Source organism: Cariama cristata, unplaced genomic scaffold (assembly GCF_000690535.1).
Source record: "Cariama cristata isolate BGI_N322 unplaced genomic scaffold, ASM69053v1 scaffold4088, whole genome shotgun sequence".
Taxonomy (NCBI): Eukaryota; Metazoa; Chordata; class Aves; order Cariamiformes; family Cariamidae; genus Cariama; species Cariama cristata.
In genome coordinates, this window is record NW_009631502.1 from 550 (window position 1) to 24,298 (window position 23,749).

The following is a 23,749-nucleotide window of genomic DNA, read 5'->3' on the forward strand; positions in this document are numbered from 1 at the left end:
GCCAGAGGAATGAGCCTGGCAGCACTTCTAGAAAGAGAACTCACAGGAAGAGTCAGAGCAGCCATCAAGCATCCATCAGATAGTAATGATTTTCTTTTACTAGCAAACTTGGCTGCGTGAACTGACCCGATCACCTAGACATGAAATACTCAATATCTCATTATTTCCAGTCCCCTGAGCCAGCTCTGCTTTCGTTAGACTTTAGATTTAATTATTCTACTGTGATGGCAACAGATAGGTGTGACCGGAGAGGTTTGAGAGGTTCATTATCTTTAAATTGATCTTTGCTTTGATGGGAAATGTTAGCCTCATTTCAAGCCCCCAGATCATTTCACAGAGTACTGTGAAGCCCAAGTATACGCAGAGCCGTACGGAGCTGTGACAGACAAGCCAGAGGCTTCTTGGCATGGTATGCGAGACATGGGGACAGGCTGTCTCTTGTGTAAAGGGGCAGCAGTGACATCCTCCCTTAGCCCACACTGGTCAGGACCAGCTGGCACGTGGTGTGGGGCTGAGGGAGACCAGTATGCAGAAATGTTTGGCTGAAATGGAAATGTTTGCCCTAGGAGGGAGAATCCGTCTCTGTTTTCAAGCAGATTCATTTAATTTGGGATTCAGCTCTCTGTTCTGGCTCTGAGGAGTGGCTTGATGCCAGGCAGCAGAATTATTAGCTTCTCTGCCACTCTGGTCCTTCGTGGGCCCAGCAGGGAGTCCAATAAATGGGGCCTTTCAGCCCGAAATGCTTTATTTACAGGATGAAGGAGCTGCCTCATGAATTTTGGTAGCAAGTTTGTGCCGTTGTTTGAGGCAGGGCTGTGAAGCAGTTAGCCTCCTTTCCTCACGTTTTACACATGTGCACATACTGAAATCAATTTTGTGGATACACTGAGCTTTAATCTATACATTTAGGGAAGCTGGATTTTAGTGCAAACGCAAACACTGGGGACAGAAACAGCTCCAGCTGTGTTAAATAGGAAAAGCCAGTTTCTAAAGACCAAGTGTTTCAGCAGAAAGGCAAATACTAGTCACTTTAGTGCAAGAGTGCATAGGGACAACTGCATGTGTGAGTCTTTGCACAGCAGGGTTTGGCCTCGCTGCCCAGGAAGCAGACACAAGAGCTGTGAGCCAGAAAGCAGGATGTGTCCCCCCACAGCAGAAGGCACCTAAAAAGTCTGTGTCTTTAGTGCTTTGTTACTTAGGGTTTTGTTTTGTTTTTTTAATCAGTACCAATGGGCTGGGAAAAACCACCGCTGGGTCTTCCTGGAATGAGCCAAAGACAACAGCCGTGTCTCCCTCCAGGTAAGTGTTATGGCACAGCCAAGACTTCTTGGACGTCTTTTGTGGCTGTATCAGCCCACATGTAGCTGTAGGTCAGAGACTTCCGTGGGCACCGCTCTGGGAGGGAAATGAAGCAAATTTGTCAGCCTTGTGCATGGGAGACTTTTCTTAGATGCAGGCAGCTGTTTTAAAAGAAGGTTTTACGTCTGAAATCCATGTTATGTCCTGCAAGGATCTGTCAGCATCCTGACAGAAGTGCTCAAAACCTGAAAGAAAAAAACCCAAACATGCTGAACTCTTTCTCGCCAAATGTGTAGCGGAATAATTTTCAGTTGCTTTCAACTTTGTCTGTTTGATTGAATTCATGACTATAGTATAAAAAAATGTTGAAATGGTTTTTCACAGCACTGCAAACAGCACTTTGGTTACTGACCTTGTTCTGTTATTTTCATTCTTTGTGTATCACTGGCAGAAGGTGGATAGTCCTGGCAATATCAGTGTTTTTAGTTTAAAAATTGCTTCTGATAAGATGACTTTGTAAGTGAATGTATTGAAAACAGTGATGTTTGTTTTCCATTTTATTTATTCACAGAAAGGAACACTTCAGTGCAGGAAAATTTTTGGCAAGCTGCAGTGGGGAGCTGGTTTGTTCAGGAATGACAGCTTTTTTCTTTGCCTTCTCTTGCAGCCCTGAAACAGGCAGCAAGAGCCAAACAACCACATCCTTGAGTGAAACTTCAGAGAGAATCTCCACTTCTACTGAAATCAGGTAGGTTTGTTGTCCCTGCATCATCCTAAAGCTCCACTAAGAGTAGCAAGGGGCATGCTGCAGCGGAGAGTTTGGCTCTGCTTGGTGGTATTTTCCCAGATACACATGATTGTTCTGGACACAGTGCAGTCATGGAACAGTAAATACTATAGCACAGGGAATCTAAGAAAGCAGCACTTTACAAAAGCATTAGCAATCTGGGAGGAAATATACCCAGATGGAAGCTGTGGGCCTCCCACAGCTTGAACATTACCCAGTTCTTTATGATGAGAATATGAGCTCCAAAACTGCAGACCTTTCTATCTCCTAAACTGGTCAGGCTTTCATTTTAATCCAATCCCCACACTACACGTAGCACACTTCCAACACGCACCTTGCCATACAGTTCCTGTGCCTCACATTGTGTCCCCTCATCTCCCTGCCTAATTGTTCTTGCTGTTTTGCTTGCAGAAACGGTGAAAATGGACAAGCCCCTAATGGGAAATCCTCATCTGAAACTGTGTCACAGCATGGGGACGGGTAAGAAGTTGAGAAAGGCTGATCTGTACTGCTGAACATAAGGCGTAACCCTGCTTTTTGCTCAGAAATAGTATGTACCTGCTAGTGGTCTCAAACAGATGGGATCTCTCCAGTCATGGTCCTGGGCTGCACTCCAAGAGCATCATCTGCTGGCTAAGCTGCAGCTTGTCAGTCTTCTCTACTCTTCCTTCACCTCCCTCAAGGATTCTCCTCTCTGGCTCAGTCCCTAAAGAGTCTACTTCATGCATTTTGGTTTGTTTGTTTGTTTGTTTGTTTTTTTACCAATCACTGCCATTCCCTGGGGAGCTTCTTTCCCCTACAAGGGATGTGTTGAACCTCAGCTGCTGGTGGCTCCTGCTAATGTTGGTTCTGGTCCTCTGCACCCTGTAGAAAGTTTGAAGGGGTGGCTGAACAATGGGAAAGTGTAAAGAGCTTTGTTGTGTGGAGGAAAACCTAAGAAAGAAGGAACTGATTGAGAACCTGAAGGCATGGGAATAGGTGCTGGAGACATTAAGGAGCAGAGCTCTGACACTCTGTACCTGCATAGGTGAGACAGGGAACTTGCAGTTGAAGGCAGGGAAGTTTCTGGCGCTCCTGAGACAGAGATCACTCCCTCCTTGTATGCTTATGTCCAGTAGTCTTTATCCTCTGGACTGTACACAGAAGCATTTCAGATATTTAAAATATACCCCATATTAGCAGGGCTCTTTTTGTTCTCAGTGTTACCACGCTGAATTTTTTGCTGTGTCTAGACTGAAGTAGGCGGAATCGTACATGTGGCCTCACCTTTTGCTCTGTTGTGCTTAAGCAGCTATAGAAGGCTTGGATTCACCAAATGAGTCTCTGTAGCATATACAGTTAATTGCAACTCACTCTCCACCTCCATCAATGACGATAAAGCTAGAAATGTTCCCAAACCGATATCTCAGGCTGAAGCAAAGCCTGGAGTGCTTGAGAAAAGGCAGAGGCTGGACGATCATCATGGTTATTCAACTGAGGCCCATAAATATATCCTTGTGTGTCATCGCAGGCACAGCCCGATTACAACGTACTCATTGTGCTTGGGGTCATTTGGGTCACATAGCTGCTCCTAATTGTGAGTCGGTCTCCCAGAGAAATTAGAGGATGCCTCATTACTTAAGCCACCTAAAACCGGAGAGACAATAATTGGCAGGGAAGGAAGGAGACAGACACACAGCTTGACAGGTCTGGGGAAGTGAAAGATGGGTGTAGGGTCCGGCTGGTGGGCCTGTGGGAAGGCCTTTCTGACCCATGAGAAGAGGGAGAACAATGGGTGTAGGGTACTTACGCTCACCCAAGCAAAGGGGTGAGCAGTACCTCACTGCAGGGAGAAACACATCTCTCTACATAACCCAGGAACTGCAGTCAGGCCCCCTGTACTCAGAAGGCTGGCTCTTCCTATCCTGCTATATTCAGTTAACCCCCTTTTGTGCTCCTCCTATCTAAATGTTAGTAGACTATTCTAGGATGATACAATATAAATGCTATCAGGTCATATCTCACCGGCATTTTCCTTTTTCAAGTGACAAACCTCTAAAGGAAAAGTCTGAGCCATTCCCGTGGGATGAACTGGCCCCCAGAGCAACCGTGGTTTCCACAAATGGAAGGTAGGGTTAGTGTGAAATTCCTTTATTGACTTGAGCATTGTGCAAATCATAAACTGCTGCTCTTGAGCTGTCTGGAAACCCTGAATGGGTATTTCCTGATGGAAAAATGCAGTTCAACCTGTGCTGTGCAGAAGTGCAGCAGTTTCTCTAAAATTTTATTTAAGAGGGGGAGGGGGAAGACAACGCTACCCTCTTCAATAATATTGATGTTTTGTTCCAGATTTTTTCTTTAGTTTCTAGGATACAAAAAAATAATCACTTTTATGTGTCATTTCTGCATTTTCTGCGTTCATTCCCAAATGTAAAGTGATTCTGGAATGTAATTTTTTAAATTTTTTTTTTCAGTATAGAGAGGTTCACACTCTAGTCCTCCATCCTCCTCCTACCTATTTACTTTTGCAACAACAGACCCCCTAAAAAGAACCAAAACTCAAGCCAAAACCCAAACACAAAAGAAAATTGCACATCCTGTAAACTGTCGGGCAAACCAAAAGGTTCAGAGATGAGCAAAAGTTGTGTCCTGACTCTAAGGTATTGTGGAAAGTAGTTAAAGATCCCATAATCACAGGCACTACAATGTAGCTGAGCTGGTGGTTGTCTCCAAAAGCCCAAATGAAATCCTGCTTGCCCTTGTGTGTGTGAGAATCACCTGCCCCCAGACCTCCTCCAGCACCTGTCCTTGGCAGGATCCGTCCCCTCCCATGGGCACCAGCGTTTCTGACGTGCAACCAAGCCGATAGCCAGTGGATCTCCTTCGCTTGGGCTCCACACTGTGCTGCTCTTCACCACTGTCAGTGGACCTTGCTGGAGGCACACCTCTCTAGAAAACACTGGTTTAATTTGATCTAGAAACCTCTGTGAGTCTGAGGCTACGACTCGGCATCCACTGAAGGCGAGTAAAACAACTCAGTTCCTGCCTGTTCTACGGCAGCGTGTGGCAGTCTGTATGGCAGTCCGTTTCACAGCTTTTCTAGGGAGTCTGCATCCTCACTGGAAAAAATTTAGAGATTCACAAATCAAGAAAGGTTGCAAACTGCCAAGAGCAGTGGGTGTGATTCTGTCCTGCCTGAGAAACTGGAAGTGAGGGAGAAAGGTATTACCCCTGTGGCATGCTGAAGGGGAGAAGTTTAGTGAGAGCTGTTCACTCATGGGCTGTTCACTGCCCACAGCCTGGAAACGAGAAAATAGAAATGTAATTTTGGATCAAGACACCTGAAGTTCCCCATTTTGTCAGCTCCCCTGAGACAAGTCAGAGGATGTCAGGGCCGTTCCTTCCCTTCTGTGCATGCAGATGGAGGTACCTGTGTTGCAGCTGTGGTCTGTAGGACATCCCACTGTTTTTGGAAAAGTGCTGGCTTGAATTTCCAGATGACTCCATACCTCTGGCATCTGTCATATGTTGATTATGATCAGAGTTACTAAATGCTCCTTTGTACTTCATACACACTGAATTTCCCCAAAGTTTCTTGCCATTTTACCTGAAGAAATGTACTGAGGAACATCTCTGGGAAGTTTTAGGGATTTCTTCCTCTCTCTTTTATTAAATGCATAAGAAAATAATTGTAGAACATTACCAAACCAAACCAAAGATGCTTTCTAAATTTGGTGTCTCTCCTTTTCAGTTATCCTGAACACACAGAAGCCGACAGTGGATTTTACCCCCCAAAGTAAGTGTAAACCTATTATCAGTGTAAAATTTACTTTTTCTCCTCGATTTTAGATTGAGAGGGGTCTTTTCCTGACCTAGTGCTGCCCTAACAAATGTGTTCTGGGAGCAGCACTTGCAAAGGGAGGTGGACCTGATCCACCAGATCAAAATAGCCTGAGATCTTTCAGCTTCTTTCCTTGCACTACCATGAGTTGGTTGGATTTATGCCTCTGCCCTTCATGTCTGCTGCGGGAAATTTAGAGAGCTAAGCAGGAAGGAGATGTTACATTTGAGACAGGAAAATCTCATATATGATATTTTTGCTTCTTGCTCTGTTCTCCAACTTGCTAAGCTGCCTTCTGTGACCCATGGCCCCCTCTTACCAAGTACAACTCTGGTTGCAGGGATAAACCTACAGATGCTACAGACAAGCTGCACTGTCAGTATGAGACCTCTCACTGCCTGGATGATGCAAAGTCTGAACCAGCAAGGTCAGCGTCTGGTGCTGGTACTTGCGGTGCTGGTACTCACAGTGCTGCTTGCAGAGGGCAGATGTCGGGGCAGACAATAACTAACTCGTCCAAAGTGGAGCTACAAGCAGAATCCAAATTGGGCAACAAAGCAAGGGGAGCCAGAAAATCCTAGGTGACTAAACAGTGGGAACAGCATTCTTTCTGTTCACTGTTACACATCAACTTCTTTCTACAGAAGCAGCCTGGGAGCAGATACAGCATCTTTATCATTGCTTTTAGCATTGATCTCAAAAGTGTCTCCATTCCACATGCTTTTTAGAGCGTGCTCGCTCCCCTGACAATGTCAGAAGGGCAGAGTCAGGAAAGAATTGCTGCTGTTGATACCAACCCCACTAATCTCCCTGAAGCTGCTTTCTTCACTTACTTTAGTTCATTATTTTGGGACTTGACTCCATGTATTGGCTTAGCAAAGGACTTGAGGTGAGAAAATTATGTCTTCAAACCTCCTAGCTGAGGTGAGGAGGATGACAGGGTTCCCAGTAGGATGGTGTAAATCCCAAGACCTAGAACTGCTGCTAGTAATGTAGGAACATCTTCCCCAAAGTTACTTGTATTGTGCTTTGTCCCAGGTGCATGATCCTGTGGCAGACCAGAAAAGTCATGTATCCAGCCAAGACGTGTAAATTGAGGCCAAGTAACCACATTAGTTCCACTAACAGCCTCTATTCTTCTTGATTAGAGATGAAAATGTTTTTTTCTGAAGGAAAATCAGTTCTCTGAGAAAACTACTTTCTGTTTTCTGGTCTCTCATGAAGTGCAGTGTTGTTATATTGTACAAGTCCCCCTTGAAGCCTCTGGCAAGCTATCAAGCTTTAGATTCCTTCCTTTTTTTGACAGGTCTAGCTTGCAATCTGATGTCCCTTCTTCTCCTATTGACAGACCCTCTGTACACCTAGAGGACACAGAATATTCCTTTAAAGGGTAAGAGTGGGGTAAACTTAGTGAGCGTATGAGTAATACTGAGAATTAAGGGAAATCTGAATGGGCAGGCACAGAAAGAGGTTTCTTTTCACAGCTTTTGTCCCAAGGATGAAGGCAACTATGCTGAGGTTTAAAGTGCAGCTTGCAAAGTAAACCAAGAGGTTTGCGTTGTATCCCTCCTCCATCTTCTTTGATATGAGCTAAGCATGCCAGCTTTTTTTCTCTTCTTGGTGCTTGTGTGCTTGGTGGTGTTCAGTCACTACCTTCTCATGTGCTGATAATCCAGTGAAATGCTACAGCGATGCTGGAGTAGCAGCAAGGGAGCTGAGAGGCAGCTGAAATACACTGAAATGCAACTCTAGTCTAAATATGGTCCCTAGAGAAAAGTCCTGGTGCAGGACAGTGAATAGTACAGACTGACACAAGCCTTGCCTGGTGAGTAGATAGTATTCACTAGTGCAAGGATTCACATGCCAGTTGTTAAAGATGTAATGGGCCTTTCTTTGATTATCAGATCTGCCCTGGGATACGAGGAGAAAAGCAGCACCCCAGAGAGCAGACACATGAGTCCTGAGGTCCCAGCATACAGCAAGCCTTACTGGAATGAAGCGATGTAAGGACCTGGGGTGCTAACCCCATGTTTGCTAATACCTTTTATCTCATTGTTGAAAGCCTTGGAAATAGTGATTGCTCAGGGAATATCGAGCACAGCACAATAAGGGCCATTTGTCGAAGTAGCTCTAAACTGCTCCTCTCTGCAGCATCCACTGAAGTAGTAAATTTCCAGCTGTGTTGACTGAAGACTAACCCCACAGCAAATGCATTTAACACCCCCCAGTTTCTTCCCAGCAGCCCCAAGGCTTGCTGCATGTGGCACAGTTCAGCTCTGATCTCCCTTCAGCCCCACCTGTCCTGTGCTTATGAGTCTGGAGAGAGACATCTGCCACATGCTGTACCAGTCCTGGGTACGATATGAGTGCGCACCACCTGCTGCTTCTCCCTTGCCTTCTGCAGGGAGAAGCCCAAGGCACAGAGCCAGATATGAGCTGGGGCAGTAGGACAATTGGGGCACACCCCTGGGAGTCCATTTGCATGGACTGGTACAGCTTTTGAGTACTTTCATTTTGCGCCCTAGTGCAGAGATGGCAAAGGTCTCTAAAAATGGACAGGAAAAACAGCCAAACCACCACCATCGTCATCATCACTTCTACAGCACTGTATACCCTAAAAGCTTAGTGGTGGCAGCCACAGTGCTCCCCCGGAGGGGTTCCTATCCCACTACATAAGCAGACAGAAACCCAATGAGCTAAAAAGTGTTTTGCCAAAAGACTTGCAGTGAGGGAGGAGTCGCTTCCCCATCAGGAGTCTGCGGAGGAAAGAGAGGTTTTGCTCTGCCATGGTTGTTCAGTTCTGTTGCCACAGGTGAGAATAAAAAGATCTTTCTAGAAATGCTGAATGCTTTATCCCACCCCTTTTAGACATCTCCATTGAGGGCCTGTTTCAGATGCTAATTGTACATGGATGGCTGAAATTGTGTCCTGAATTCGCAGCAGGACTAGGAGCTGTTGAGAGTTGAGTCTTATAAAGCACAGCTCCAACACAGCATATTTCCCAAGCAATTCCCTCAGAGTCTGCCTCTGTACTTAGCATGCTGGAATGACTCCTCCTCCGGTAGCTCCAGCTCTTCTCTCAGAGACAGCAGCATCGTTACACCGAAGTTAACAACAACAGTGCAAAGTCAACATGCATCAAGGGAGCCTGAGCTAGAAAGGCAAGGGGAGATGAGTGGTATCATTGGATACACTGAATCAGTGCATCTGGCTACAAAAAAACCCTTCATAATATGGGACAGGGAGAAACATTTCAAATTCAGCCTCAGGTATTATCAGACAGTGTATCAGATGTGATGCCTGTCCTGGCCTACACATCCTGATGTATGATATAGCCATAATAAATAATCTGATACCCTGCAGCTCTACTTTCATGCTAGAAAGCAGCATGTTTGTCTAGAGAAAGCATAGTTTGGACTGATATTTTAAAGAGCTAATTTTGGCATGTGAAAATGTTACTGCTTGACCCATCCACTGAATTCCAAGCAGTTAAGCAGTGCTTTGTGCCATGCTGAAGTCAGTGCTTCAATGTGCTGGTTACAGCTCAGCCCTTGGAATAGCCTCCACCAAAGCCTTTTGACTGACTTTCTTCTCAGTGTGCATTGAACTGAGCTTTCAGGTGTTTGTGCCTGGCAGCCACAAGTGGGGTTTCTTTTCCTTTGCCAGGTCTTCCCAAGATTTCAAAGAGGGGAACACCCCTAGAGAAAGGGGGCATGAGAGCATGCGGGCCTCAGATGACTATAAACCAGAGCAGATCCAAGAAGGGTAAGCCATCAGTCGGACTCACCCACAGTATCTATTCGCTTCATAAGTCTTCATGTCTTACTCCATTCCCAATGTAACTGAGACCACAGAACAGCTTGCTTTGCACTCAGGAACGAGGACTTTATAATGGCACACTATAGCAGGCAATCCCACCCGTACTGATGGGAAAAGCCCGCTGGAGGAGACATTCACACAGTGTGTGAAGTCCAAAACTGAGACTGCAAAGCAGAGGAGCTGTTCTGTACTCAGGAACGAGGACTTTATAATGGCACACTATAGCAGGCAATCCCACCCGTACTGATGGGAAAAGCCAGCTGGAGGAGACATTCACACAGTGTGTGAAGTCCAAGAGACAGTTTCTGCACTGACAGCATGTGACATAGGTCCTTTGGCATCAGCACAGTTCCCCTGGTCCTACAGTGGCAGGCAATAGCTTCTGCTGCCCAGACATCTCAGCAAGTACTATCCAAGCATTTATGAATGCTGCAAAATCATGCATGAGTGTGTCCTAAGGCGTTAGAAGCATCTGTCAGTCCGCAGAATTCTGACACGAGTGCTTTCTCCTGTGCCTAATGTTTTCCTTCTGCGACAATCTCGGATGAAAGGCCTTTAGCTGTGATCCTGCAAGCTAGAATGGGATTTGTACACATGATTCCCATCAGGTCTGATACCAGGACAGTTTGGAATAGCTCTGGCCAAACAGTGTCTCCTGCTCCCTGCCTGATGGCTCCTAGTACCAGGACAGTTTGGAATAGGTCTGGCCAAACAATGTCTCCTGCTCCCTGCCTGATGGCTCCTATCTAGGGAATGGATGTCTACCCACCCCAGCATGTTTCTTCTCCACTGCCTTAAGCACAGATCTTTATTTTAGGTTTTTGGACTCAAACAACCATACTGAGAAGGGACAAGAACCTCCTGACCATGATGTCCACCCTGAGCCTCCCAGGTTGAAGGAACGTACTGAACATGAACCCAGCATGACTAGGTAAGGAATCAGATAATTACCCCACCTGTCTTTTCCTGCAGGATGAGCATTAATTCCTTGCATGTCTTCCCCCACATACATATGCTGATAAAATCTCTCAGGCTCCCCTTTTGTGCCTGATTCTAGTGCTCCTTCTACCGAGTTAGCCTTTTATCATGGTTTTGTATGAAAGCCTGGGAGAAAACTTCCTCATTAGCTGGAGGCACCAAACACTGTCCCACTGGTCTGCCAGGAGTTGCTGCCTAGACCTTAAATTTGGAAGCAGAGACTGCCTCTAGAGACATTTGCCAATAAGCAACCTAATCTGGTGTGGGGTGACACCTCCGTGGTAACGCTGGGTCTCATTTCTGAGCTTATCTAGTCAGCGTGAGGTCTCAGGATCTGCTCTGGTCACCCTGGCACAGGCCCATTTTCTTTCCCACTGACCTGTGACTCCACTGGGTTTGTGGTGGCTGTCTTGGTGCCTTCAGCCTGCCTTGTGCAAAACAGTGCAGGGCTAAATGTCCAAATGGAAAGACTTTGTGAACTGATTTCTTTGCTTTTGTCTGTATCTTCCCCCTAAATTTGAAGAGCTGAGGTTCTTGGTCAAATTGGGCTTCCTCACGTGTGTGTTTCAGTGAGCAACCTATCTTCAAATCAACTTGTAAACCAGACTGCTCTTCTCCCCCAGGTCCATGCTATCCACCAACGACAGCATTAGTGGGAGCATGGACATTAACAAGGGGATATCGCCCTGTGTGCAGAGTGAAGAATTCATTTCAAGAAGGTAAGAGAAATAATGGGCTTGCTTTTTCTGATGAGAGAACATGGGGAGTTTACTGCAGGTGGTTCTGGAGAAGGGACTGAGGATGCTGTGTTTGGGGTTAGGAATCATGAAGCTGGGCTTTCTTCATGAATGAGTGGAGATACATAGTGAGTGGTGGGACAGCAGAGTGGGTGGTTAGTGAGGACTGTGGAGGAGGGAGCTCAGGCAGAGGTGCTGGGAAAAGCAGCAGGGAGAGAGCAATGGTGTCAGTGTCCCGTCCTCCTGGGTTCTTCTGATGAATGGAGCTGTCCTAGATGTACCACAAATACTCCCAATTGTAGTTCATCACACAGGGAGGCAGAGGAGCTGTTCCCAGTCCCCATGGATGTGAGTGGAAGTTATACTGCTGAAGAAAAAAGTTACAGAGAGAAAACTTCCCTTTTCTCTCCAGTACCAACCACCCAGCAAAGTGACCAAGAGGGATAAAACTCCATCTGTTGCCCACTCTGTGCCTCCCTCACTCCACAGACGACTTCTGGATAAGCCCTGAAGCTTACCAAGTTACTGAGAGAAATGCAGGGTCCTGATCTGAGAGTCTTAGTGCTTCCAGTTGCAGTGACTTTGGATCAGACTTACCAGGGGAGCAGTCAGGAGTGCTTCTGCAGCATCACTCCACTGAAGAACTTGGGCGTTATCTCCTGCTCTTTTCAGTAAACTGATTTTGAGTCTAAGCTCCTGGACAAACACTTCTTTAGGCACTCAGAACATCCCAACCTAATTGGGAATCTATAGCTCAGCGAACATTAGTGTTTTGACCCAAGTAAGAGTTTAAGGTATCTACCTTTGTTGCAAAGGAATCAAAATAAATTGATCTTGCTTTCACTTGAGTGACTGTACCGATCACTTTCTGGCTTACTACCTCAGCAAACTTGCAGGGATCAAATTAATGCTGGTGAGGAGATGCCCTCAACTTAGTAGCAAGTAAAGTGTAAAGGGCTGCCTCCTCTTTCATCAACCTTAATGTTTCAGGGTGGGATCTTTGAAAGCATTTTGAGAATTAATTTCTTAGAGTCTAATTAAATGCAGTTTTGATGCAGGAATCCAAGCCAGTTTCAGATTTTCTACAGGGTATCAGTATTCCTGGAGGAGTTGGTGTGTGCAAACATACGAAACGAGATAGAAAAAGTGAGCAAAGTTTTCGCTAGATTACATAGACAGGTGTAATCCAGGATGGCTCTCAGTGGGTTTATCTAGTGGATACACTTCTGAGATGGTACCCAAATGAGGCCAGCTCATGCTCTTAGCGGTCTGAAATGTAACATAGAGGTACTGGGTAACCCATAATGGTCGTAACTAAATGACCAGAATTAAAATGTCAAGTTTGGAAAGAGTAAACAGGTAACTGATGCTCATCAGGAGCTTTATTTTTCTTTCCTTTCAGCCTTATTTTTAATATATCTGTGTTTTCCCTCTGTTGTTTTTCACATCTCTTTGGATTACCTGGCATATTCCCTTGCAGGGATATTGTACTTTCCTTGAGGCAGGAGGTTCACCAGGGGTTGCATCTACATCCTACAGTAATTCTATGCGCAGTGGCACTTCTGCAGACTGTAATCGTCTTCTGTCTTGGCAGGTCCAGCTCTCTACCTAGAGAAAGCAGCATCACTGCTCCAGAGACCCCATGTGCCAATGAATCTGATCCATACCGGGAAAGGTATGGAGCCAGGGGACCAGGCGTGCTTTCTGCTCTCTTGCACATCTTGTGTTCCCCCTGTTGCCCTGTTCAAAGGCATTAAAAATGCTCATTTCTTGGCTACTGAATTCAGAAACCCACATAATCATGATGTTACTGCATTTACTCACCACAGTGGACAAGTTTAGACACAAGTGCTGAAGCTGCTAACAGGCTTTTTCCTCCCTGGCCAGGATCACTCTAACTTATGAAGAACAAACCTGCCCCACCACAGATAGTCACCAGGAGAGCCCAGGAGACTGGAGACATAATGAGCCTAACCCAGTGGCAGCCAGGTACAGTGGGACTATCCCTTTGTTTCTCCCCATCAATGGCGCTCAAATCCTCATCCTTTGCCTTTCCTGCTTCTTGAACCTGGCTGAAGTTCTGGACCTGTGTAAATTTGCCCGGTGTACGCTAAATCCAATGACACTGACAAAAGGAATATTAGGTTTAGGATTCCGCCCACGTATGGTTGCTCATGTTTCATTTCAGTTAACAAATTAACTTGGACGACTGCTGAATCTTGCAGCATTTCAGCGTGCTGGGAATTCAGCTTCCGTAGGTGAGGGGAAGTAGTACAGACTTCTGCCATTTCCCCTGGCCTTGTGTGGCGTCCCAGGTTTTCCTTATTGCCAGTAGAAAGAGGCATGATCCAGCCTCGATGAATTCCAGACACTTGTGTGAGCTGGTCATAGCGCATACGGTCATTGGCTTTGTGGTCAAACTGGGTCTAATTCTTCAGCAGGTCTAACTTCAGCTCAAAAGAGAGTGTGCTCGGTGCATATGAGATGCAGCATCCCATGCCACTGTACATGGAGCGCCAGCCTTTTAACACCAGCGTGTCAGCACCCAGTCACAGGATACCATCCTATGTAGACAGCCAAGTGTTCAGCACCAGAAGGTAAAGGTTTGGGGATGGGATGCAGAGACAGGGAAAGCCGCTGGCACAGAAATATTTGACAGAAACTCTGGTCTAGGTTGTACGATCACTGCATCAAGAAGTTAGGACGGAATTTTGTTCGCAGAGGGAGTGACAGTATTGCCTGTTCTCGCAACACACGGAACAAGATAATATTTGGACCTGAAGGGCTGAAGAAGGGATTCAGGAGATCTGAGTGGATAATTGCTCTGTAACACTGGAGAGTTCTTGGCAGGTTGTATTCAGACCACCTACACGGTGCCTGGAGACCTGACAGATGTGTAGAGACCACATCTGCAGAGATGATGATTCAGGAGCAGTCTGATTTTTCATTTCTGATGACCCTCGGTGACATAAGAGACAAGTTGTACAGTTATAACTACTATTTTTATATATATGTGTACATTCATGTGATCTGAATGTAACCTTCACCTCTTTTAGCATTTTCCAGAAAGTTGGCATCACAAAGGTCTCATTTGCTTTTGGAGGTATTTGCAGACTCGGACTAGGAAAAAAGGGACAGACCTTTATTGTACTTCATAGCCTGTATCACCCCCCTGGCACGGTATGATGCTGAGGTGTCTCTGCAGCACAAGAAAGTTGCGCTTCATTCCTGCCCTTGGGTTTATATCATAGGCCAAATGCATGTCTTGCCCAGAGCAGGGTTTTTCTCATCTTACGATGAGCTTAGCCTGTCCCTCTTTCTCTTTTTAATGCAGCATTGATTTGCAGTGTTTTTCAGCATAATTTAACATTAAGTTATACAGTTGCCTGAAGCTTTAATCAGGATCAAAGTGCTGATACACAATATAAACGTAATCTGTGCCCCAGGGCACTTGCAAGAAGAGAATGACCATAAGCTATAAGCTCATTTTCCCTGTTGAAAGAGCCTGAGCTCTGCCCACAGGTTAAAGCCATTCCGATAACGAGTTCTGTCTTGGAAAAGTGAGAATGTGCGGGTCTGGCACCCAGATGGGCCAGGTGGTGAGCAGTTCACTGCTGCAGTGGCACTTTCGGGGAGCGCTGGGAAAGGAAACAATAGTGAAGATATACCCGTTTGTGAACTGCTTCAGCTTAACTGTCAAGCGTTAGATTTTGAGTCTGCTTTCCCAGCCTCGGAGCTTTGGATGCGTGCTGCAGCTGCAGAACCAGCACAGGTGAAATGGGCAGAGCAAAGGGAGAATGCATCATGCTACTGACTGCTGAGACAATATTAGTTAGCCAATGTGGGGACTCCAGTGACTCCTGGTAAAATGTAACCAGGGCTTTGTGCTTCCTTGCCAGACCTACCCCAGATTACGAAGGGAGCGTTTATGATGGGAGAAGCAGCCCTAGGAACAGCAGATATGACAGCGCTAGTGCCAGGGGGCACTGTGAGTTTAACCCCACAGCCGGACGGTAAGAAGTCAAAGGGTGGGATCCAGACTTGTTAACCCAAAGAACACCCCACTGCTACATTTGTCGAGTACCTGGAGTGTCGTGACCCACTTTTCTTACTAATTCCCTAGATCTAAACACGTGCAGTGAGGTGCTGGTTGCGTGGATGGCTGTGGTGTGTGGGTGATATTGATGCTAAGCAGGTAGACATTTAGCCAAGATTCTCACCACTTGTGAGAATCCCTCACGTGCTCAAGTTCGGTGCTTGAGATTGTATCACTTCCTTTCATAGCCACGACTCCCTTCCCAGAGATACCACCATGTCCATTTCCCAGAGAAGCCACAGGGTGCCGTTCTACATGGACAGCTTAAACTATAACAGCACCAGGTAAATGGGTAGTCTTGATGGTTGTGAGGGAAACCTCCATGAAACTGGTGTGGAAGAGAAGCTAGGAAGCAAAGCCAAGAGCTGAAAGAGAGAGGAATGGTTTTCAGGGAGTCGATGTGTGATCTAGAGGCACAGAACTCCTCTTAAACCGTTCCTAGCAAAAGCTACGCAGCGCAGGGTCTGTGATACATCCATCACTGGTCTCTGGAAATTGTTCGCCATGTGGAGTGCCAGAACAGAAAGACAGGAAAATGAAGGGCTGGTTCCTGGCTACCTTCCCTTGACCAGAAATTGGCCTTTGGAGAGGCTACAGAAAAAAAGGGAGTTAAAATCAGAGGTGTTGAGAGACAGGACCACTATCTCCAGAATGTCAATGACTGAATGACTGAACTGGTCCCAGAACATGGCTGTTGGAAGGGCTAGGAGGTATCCAATACAGAAAACCATTACCCTGGGCTTTCTGCAGTCCTTCATGGCAGTGTCAGTCCATCCACATGCAGTCTGACACTGTATGGAGGCACCAGCATAGGTCTGAGTGTTGGATCTGTAAAGGGGAGTGTGTTGTGGGTGTGAACAGGAGGCACAAGATCCTTGGATAGCCTAGGACTGGCCCCAGGCAAGATCAGCTTCATCCCTGGAAGGCAAACTTCACAGGTCTCATTGCTGAGTGAATAGGCAGAGCTGTTTTCCGAAGACATTTTAGTAGCCATAGTTTTGCCGCCTTCTCCCTTCTGCAGCTTTTGGAATTACTAAATTGGGGATAGTTATGTTGGCCAAAGTCCAACATGTCCCCATCTCTTCCTCTCCTGCAATACGTTGTGTGCTGTTTCTCTCTATAGCAGCTCCCATTCAGGCTACGTGATTCACTTACGGTCTGTACTTATTTGAAGATCTTGTTTGATCTGTTCTCCCACGGCCCTATAAATGATACTTTTCCAAAGAACTTCTCCAGGGAGGTAGTACTGTTGTGTGGCAGATGTAAAAAGAGAAAGGAGCCTTTTTGGTCTGTGAGAAAGATGAAATAATCTGTATGGTTAAGGGCCTTAATATTGCACCCTCCTAAAAGTAATGGTAGTCTTTTCTTGGCTGCCAGCTTGGATCACGTCGCGGCTCATGTTTCCAGTGCCCACAGACTTTTCTCTCTCTTGCCAGGCTTCTCTCAGGCTCCAGCGAGAGGATCTGCAGTCCGATTGCCACCCTACCGCACAACAGCCCAGTGGCCTCTGGCTACCAGCCCGATTCCAGCACTGCCGGGTAAAGAGCAATGGGTGATCCTCCTGCTGCAATACAGGTTTTGCAGGCAGCCACCGTGTTTGGTGAAGACAAGCCAGGCTTTGCTGCTTGGCCTCTGGGCCACGGGACATTTCTCAGCCACTTCTGGCTAAGAGCACAGACATTGCCATCATGGGCAGTGCCACACAAAAGGCAGAGATGGACTGGGTACTTTTTTCCAGGTGCCCTTTTTTAGAGACCAGGATGTAGTTCACTGTGTGAGTTGTGTCTTTTCTCTTTAATGTGGCAAAATCATGAATCCTCCATAACACATTGTAGCTGGAGGGACACGATGGAGCTCCTTGTGCCATACACACTCATCACAGATGTGGGGCTCTTGGAAGACTCTTTGCCTTGTTATCAACCATAAGCAAGTGAGCAGTCTACAGCAAGTGTATGAGATTTCGATGGGGCTGGCACAGGACCCTGATCTGTCATGTATCACAGGAGACAGCATCCTGTCACGGTGCAGCTGTCAACTCAGAGCTGTATTCTGGGATCTGTGGTTTCCGCAGGCTACACCTCAAAAGTGAAAAATGCTGCACAGTTTTCCACAATTTAGAGAGGGGTTTCAAAGTGGCGAGAGATCAGCCTAGGCTTTGCTGGGCAATATTTGGGTCCTCCTGGCCTTGCTACAGCCTGCTTATCACAATATCTGTCTCCGTAGGGGACTGTCATCTGAAACACTTGACATGGGAAGTGTCTGTGCTAAGTTAAAAGCTGCTGCTTTTTTTTTTTTTTCTTTTCTTTCCTTAGCTGTGACATAGTTTAGCTTGCTCATATAAGAAGAGAGGATTAATCATAGCTTATAGGCAGCAACGAAAATGCACCATGGAGAAAGAGCTTGATTAGCTCATTTCATGGCTCTAGGAAGAGAGCCGGTGGGCACAGTGTCTCCCCTCGGTCTGTGACAGAGGTGTAGACAGACAGATGGGGGCATGTAATTTTGAAATCAGAATTTTAAAGAGGGAGGAATATGCAAGAAAGGTCAGCTCTGCAGGCAAAACCATCCCCAAAACAAACCAGTGGCAATTTATAAGGGATGAAAACGCTGGAGATATCCCAGTGACAAAACAGTCACTGTAAGTACTGCTGTGCCAGGAGGGTTTTAATGTTAACGGGCAGAACCACAAGCTCTCTAAATACTTATTGTGTGCATAATCCTGACATGATTTGAAAAAGACTTATCCTTGCTAGACAGGGGATAACTGGATGAAAGAGTTATATTATCCATCCCATTCTTTTTAATTAACTCGATTTGTTTTGGTGGGTTAATTAGAGGGGTATATTAGGTGTTATTTAGCAACAATGCTTGATATTCAGTATTTATTCAAGAACAACAGCATCTCACTCTGTGCCTTTTCATGCACGTGTTACGTGTCCAAGTGCACACATGTGGTCCCTTGTGCTGTCTCTCATCAGCTCCAGTCTTTTCTAATGCAAATGCTTCTCGTTCTGTTTCCATCCCTTCCTAGAAAAGGGGTCCTCTTTGTGAAGGAGTACGTGAACAGCAGCGAGCTATCAGCCTCCCCGCGCTATGGCAGGTATGAGGAGTGTCCAGAGACAGTCATGTGTCTACATACGTGTGCAAAGCAACGGCGTGTGCCTTTGCCAGCTAACACACGCCAAGCAAGCTCCCGAGCTGGAACAGTTAGCACTGCGTCAGCATGCCGCTGTGCCCGAGCTAATTAGCCCTGGAGGGATTATTACATTGGGTGGGTGGAGAGTTTTGCTAAGCCAGCAGTGCTGCTTTGGGGACCCTGACGGGTATCTCTGCAGTCCCCTGGGCTGTCTAGTCCCGTTGCGGTGCCAGGAGGACCTCTGTCCCACAACTCCGAGTGGAGGGATAAACTCCCTCTCTAAGTTGGTTGGCCTCTAAGGTGGGTGATGGGATGAAAACACTACACTGCAGTTTTTTAGGCTGTGTATTTGGCACTGTCAGGCTTCACTGTGCATTTGCATACATGAAGAAATGATTGGAATTGGTGAGAAAAGCGTAGAGGTTGTGGATTCTCACTCAAAAAAGTTATTTATGAGTTAGAAAAAGTTAAAAACGATGCAGTTTTCAAGTTTAAATCTTCAGTCTTTTGTATTCTGCTCAAAGGTAACTAAGTAAAGCTACTCCAGATTAACACCAATGTGACTCAGAGCAGAATTTGGCCCTACGTACATTGTGCTTACATTGATGTGGCAGCCAGTTAACACCCAGTTTGATGCCTCCCTGCTGGCATTTATCCTTCCTCAGTGCCGTGTTGGCATTACTGTGGTAGCTGGTTACAGACCCCACAAATCTCTAGCCTTTCCTGTACGTTGGCAAAGCAGATGTCAGCAACCAAAGATAAGCGTATTGCCGCAGCGTCTAAAAAACACAGGCAAACAGAAGGCAGAGAGGGAACACTCAGCTAGGTGAGACTGAGCATGTGTTCCGTGCCTTTTCCTGCATAATAGTTCAGGATTTGGGAGTTTAATAAGCGGTGAAAATAGCTGCTATTTATAGGGTCCATATGTGAACATCAGGACCCCAGTGAGGCCAGGGAAGTTTTACTGATGAGTGTGTTGGAGGCAGGATTTCACAGGTTGCCTGTCCAGCAGCCAGCACGGGATTTTGCCAATCTCATTTAGCAGCCGGTGGAAAATACGTTGGTCCCCATAGTCTGGGTCACAGCCTGTGCAAGTCCCAGTGCTGACAGGGGAGCCCTTGCTCCCCTTACTCCTCTCCTGCTCCCTCTCTTTTTATCCATGCTCCCAGCCCACCCAGTCTCGCATTTTCTGCCCCTTTAACGAGACAGCCTGGCTCACGAAGGGGTCTGTGGCTGGCAAGGAGTAAGGAGGTAGGAGCATGTGGTTGGGAACATACTGGAGGAAGGAGAGAGCAGGAGGGAGCAGTATCTTTCCCTTTGCTTTGGCAAGGTTGTTAGGTCTTCTCAGCCGCCTCCTGAGCTGCATTTGCCAGACCCTCGCGTGGGACTATCGGCACCGGCTTCCTGACAGCCCCTGCTCCTCCCGGCACGGAGGGTGACAGGGTGGGAGAGCCTGCAGGGCAGGGCTGCTGTGTGCCTGTGCCATTTCCCTCGGCCTCAGGCTTGAAGGGTCCCCGTTTCAGGGTGCGTGCCCCGGTTTCCCAGCCACGCTGCCCACATCCTGCCTCTCCCCGTGGGGACAGCAGCAGCCACGCACGTTTTTTCAGTGCTCTGAAGTTGGGCGCTGAGGCTACCAGCTGTTTGCTGTCTCTGCTTGCCCTTGCTCTACTCCTTGCAAACCTTATCTGCCAGGCTGAGCCGAGAGTCGGTGATTGTGGTGTGGGGCAGGGAGCAGGATACTGCCACCCCTATGGAGAATCTGCAGTGTGAATACAGCGAAGGTGGAGACAGTGCTGCCGACAGCCCCGCTCCATCAAACGCTGTGACCCTTTCTATTAGGGAAATGCCTTTTCAGAGCTGGTAGGAGGGACCAACCTTCTCTCCAAGGAAGAGGCAGCTGGGACGTTGCAGTTAGGACTTTAGGTTAATGATTAATGATTCTATCTGAGGTGCTCTTCCCATATTTCATTGTCAAGTGCTGATATTACCTTCTGTCTCCAGTGGCAGCCTTGTGGATTTGACTGATACGGAGAAAGCAACCTACAGCCACCACAGCTACCTGTCCAGTGCTCCTCTGCAGAGGTAGGACAGTCCAGGGCTGCCCTGGGGGTTTCGGCAAACTGTTAAACAGAAATTACTTTAAGGTTTTGCTTTTTTAGAATATTGCTATGTGTTTGGTGAAATAACAGCACAAAGTGTAAATGATCTTTGGAAAATACAGTGACATTGACTTTAAGGTCTGTACTGCCCTGCTGTTGTGGTCTCTGCATCCCTGGGATAACACATGTCCCTCTACTGTCACTTGACACAGTCAAACACTCATAGAAGCAGGTAGCTCATGGAGAGCAGTGCTGGTGTTAGGTAAGAAACCTCTGGTACCAGCGCTGGGACTGGAATCGGCTTGTGTTACAGAGGAAATCACTCTTCTGTTCCTTCACAGGCCCAGTGAACCTGTTTGCAGTTACTGCGGCCGTGAGATCCGAGACTGCCCTAAGATCATAATAGAGCATCTTAACATCTGCTGCCACGAATACTGTTTCAGGGTAAAAAAAAATAAAAATTAATTACTGACTGCCTTCTATGTTCTGCTGTGAAATGGAGTGGTGGGAGGAGGAATCTTGGTGCAAATTCTGTCCTCAGACTTTCAGAGTAATGTATGTAATATGTGCCAAATGCTTGCATCCACATCAGGACAAAAAAAGTCATGCAGTCACAGGTGTTGGTTGTGTTCCCAATAGTTTTTCAGCTCCTCAAATAAATGCATATTAGAACAAGGAGAATTCTTTATTGTCATCTGATAGAATAGCAGCACCCTCTTTCCTCACGTCCCTGTCCTTGTGGCAGACTTGCTGCTTTGCGACCTTTGTGTCCCTGCGCAGGTCTTGCTGAATCTCTCAAACCTTGCAAAGTTTACAAGTCTGTGGAAATGGTGGGTGTGGGAGGGGGAAGCCTGCAGGGGTGTTTGTCTGTTGTAGAAAAGTTTAGCCTCAAAGGTCACTGCTCTGGCATCCTCTCACCTTTATGAAATGATAGAGAGACTGTTTGTTTCTCTGCCCCCTCCATGCCATTGTTACTGCTTACTGTCCAACGACCTTGTTTTCTCTTTGGCAGTGTGGAATTTGCCACAAAGCAATGGGAGATCTTCTGGATAAAATATTCATCCACCGGGACATTGTCCACTGTGACAAGTGCTACGAGAAACTCTTCTAGGTGAGTGACCCTTTACAGTGCCAGCATAAATGGCTGGATGAGAGAGCTCATGGAGTTTACTGAATGAAGAGCATTGAACCCTCACATTTACTGAGTGACCCATACAGGGATTTTCCTGTGGCTTTTTAGTGGGAAGCAGTGACCCTTGTTGCAGAATTAGCTAGAAACATGCTCGAGCTGGTCCCAGGGGTCTTGGTTAGAGCCAGAATCTCTGGCCATGATGTGATAAACAGGCTGTGTTAGCTTCGCATGGGGGAGACAAGCAGAGGGCTGGCTTGAGTGATGAGAGAAATGTCCCTTAGAGGTTGCGAGTCCTCGCTGAAGGTAATTAAAGAGTTCCTCCTTGCGTCCTGGGCTCACTCGCTGCAGGGGGCTGGGTGCTGTTTGCAGCTGTAACATTCCTCCAGGAAGGAGGCAGCGTGTCAGTGGCAGGGGCAGTTACGGCTTTATTTAAAGGTCCTTTGAGATGAAACCCACAGGGAAAGCTGAAGAGTTGTATGCTGCGTCAACAGATCAACAAGGACATAGGCTGGATATGGTTTGGTTTTGTCTGATTATCTGGATGGAGCAGGAGTCACCACAGTGGCAACCAGAAACCCTGCCACTGCACTGAGATTATAAGAAGAGGCCTCCTTTCCTCCCTCTGCCTCGTGATAGAGAGAAGGAGGGAAAGGGGCACCTGCCTCGCTGCATACGCGGCTGCTTTGTTTGCTTCTTAATGCAATGTGACTGGCCAGCCTTTGTCGTCCCGTTCCTGCACGTTCATCTGCTCCACTGCCCTCTGTAATGCTGTGGTTTGTGTGGTACCCAGCTCCTGTGTTCACCTTCTCTTTATTTGCTTGCAGGGTTTTGCAAAGCTGGAGAAGGCAGCCAGTGGAAAGTCCTCAGCACCACGTACCAGAATATATCTAGCAGTTTCTGACTGGCTAAGATAGCAGAATTCCTGCTCCCCTCTTTCCTCAAGATATTTTCCCTCTCACTGCCTCATCACAATGAATGAGTTTAACATCCGCTGTCAGCTGCATACAAGACAAGTGCCAATGTTAACAAGATAAGGCAGTGTCTTCTACAAAGATAAGTGGGCTGATTTTCCAAAGGTGCTGAGCCCCTCTGCCTGTCTTTAACTTCATTAAGATTCCAGAGTGCTCCCTGTGTTGGAAATCAGGCAGAGCTCCTTAGGTCTAAGCTAATTGCGAGAAACCTTTTCTGATTTGTTTTTTTTTTCTTTTTTTCCCCCCTTTCATTTCTGCAATCAGGCTGCAGTTTAGTGTGTGTGAGCTGGCACAAAGCAAGCAGATACGAGAAGTGTTAAACGCTAAATTTGGATTCTTGGGAGGGTTTGAATTTATTTCTTAGCAAAAGCCTATTTCTGCTTCTCTCGCCCCCAAATTCTGCCTAGAAATAGCTTCTGCCTGATCTCCATTTGCTTTCCACGGGCTTTGAGGAGCACTTGCAGACTCACTTTACTCTAATTGTGTGTCAGCTTTAATTTCCCTTTCCTGCCTACTCCCCAGTGGATTGCTGCAGCAGCATGTGTGTCTGCTGTCTGTTTGGGAAGATAACACTCTTTTTCACCTGGTAGTTTAACTCGGCCTCTGATGGAAGGTGTCTCCTGGCCGTACAAAAAGTGCCAGAGAATAGGTATCTCAATTGCCTCTCCTGACAAGGAGCACTGCTTGACTGAAATCTGAATTTACCCCCACCTCGCCAAGGTTTGCCGTAATGCCTCTCTTATTGCTGTAAATTATTTACATCACGAATGCTCACTCACAAAATTGAACTTCTAGCAGATGCTGTACTTCCTAAAAGTCAGAATCATGTAATTTTAGCCCTTAACTCAGATGCCGAGAGGTTGAGAAAGCTGAAT

General features: G+C 46.7%; 1 protein-coding gene across 1 annotated transcript in view; it reads left to right on the forward strand.

Annotated features, from left to right (window-relative positions):
• The window catches only part of ZNF185 (zinc finger protein 185 (LIM domain)), a gene marked incomplete at its 5' end in the record, with an annotated part of 23,656 nt that extends 544 nt beyond the window's left edge, over positions 1-23,112 (forward strand). Inside the window, 22 exon segments of the mRNA XM_009705965.1 lie at positions 1,225-1,299; positions 1,967-2,047; positions 2,498-2,566; positions 4,111-4,194; positions 5,817-5,865; positions 6,230-6,387; positions 7,207-7,296; positions 7,811-7,909; positions 9,573-9,671; positions 10,543-10,656; positions 11,327-11,422; positions 13,035-13,115; positions 13,328-13,429; positions 13,882-14,037; positions 15,340-15,453; positions 15,725-15,820; positions 16,973-17,074; positions 18,568-18,636; positions 20,674-20,754; positions 21,113-21,215; positions 21,784-21,882; positions 22,728-23,112. Coding sequence (XP_009704267.1) covers positions 1,225-1,299; positions 1,967-2,047; positions 2,498-2,566; positions 4,111-4,194; positions 5,817-5,865; positions 6,230-6,387; positions 7,207-7,296; positions 7,811-7,909; positions 9,573-9,671; positions 10,543-10,656; positions 11,327-11,422; positions 13,035-13,115; positions 13,328-13,429; positions 13,882-14,037; positions 15,340-15,453; positions 15,725-15,820; positions 16,973-17,074; positions 18,568-18,636; positions 20,674-20,754; positions 21,113-21,215; positions 21,784-21,882 — 2,017 coding nt within the window.
• Positions 23,113-23,749: the final 637 nt, after the last annotated feature.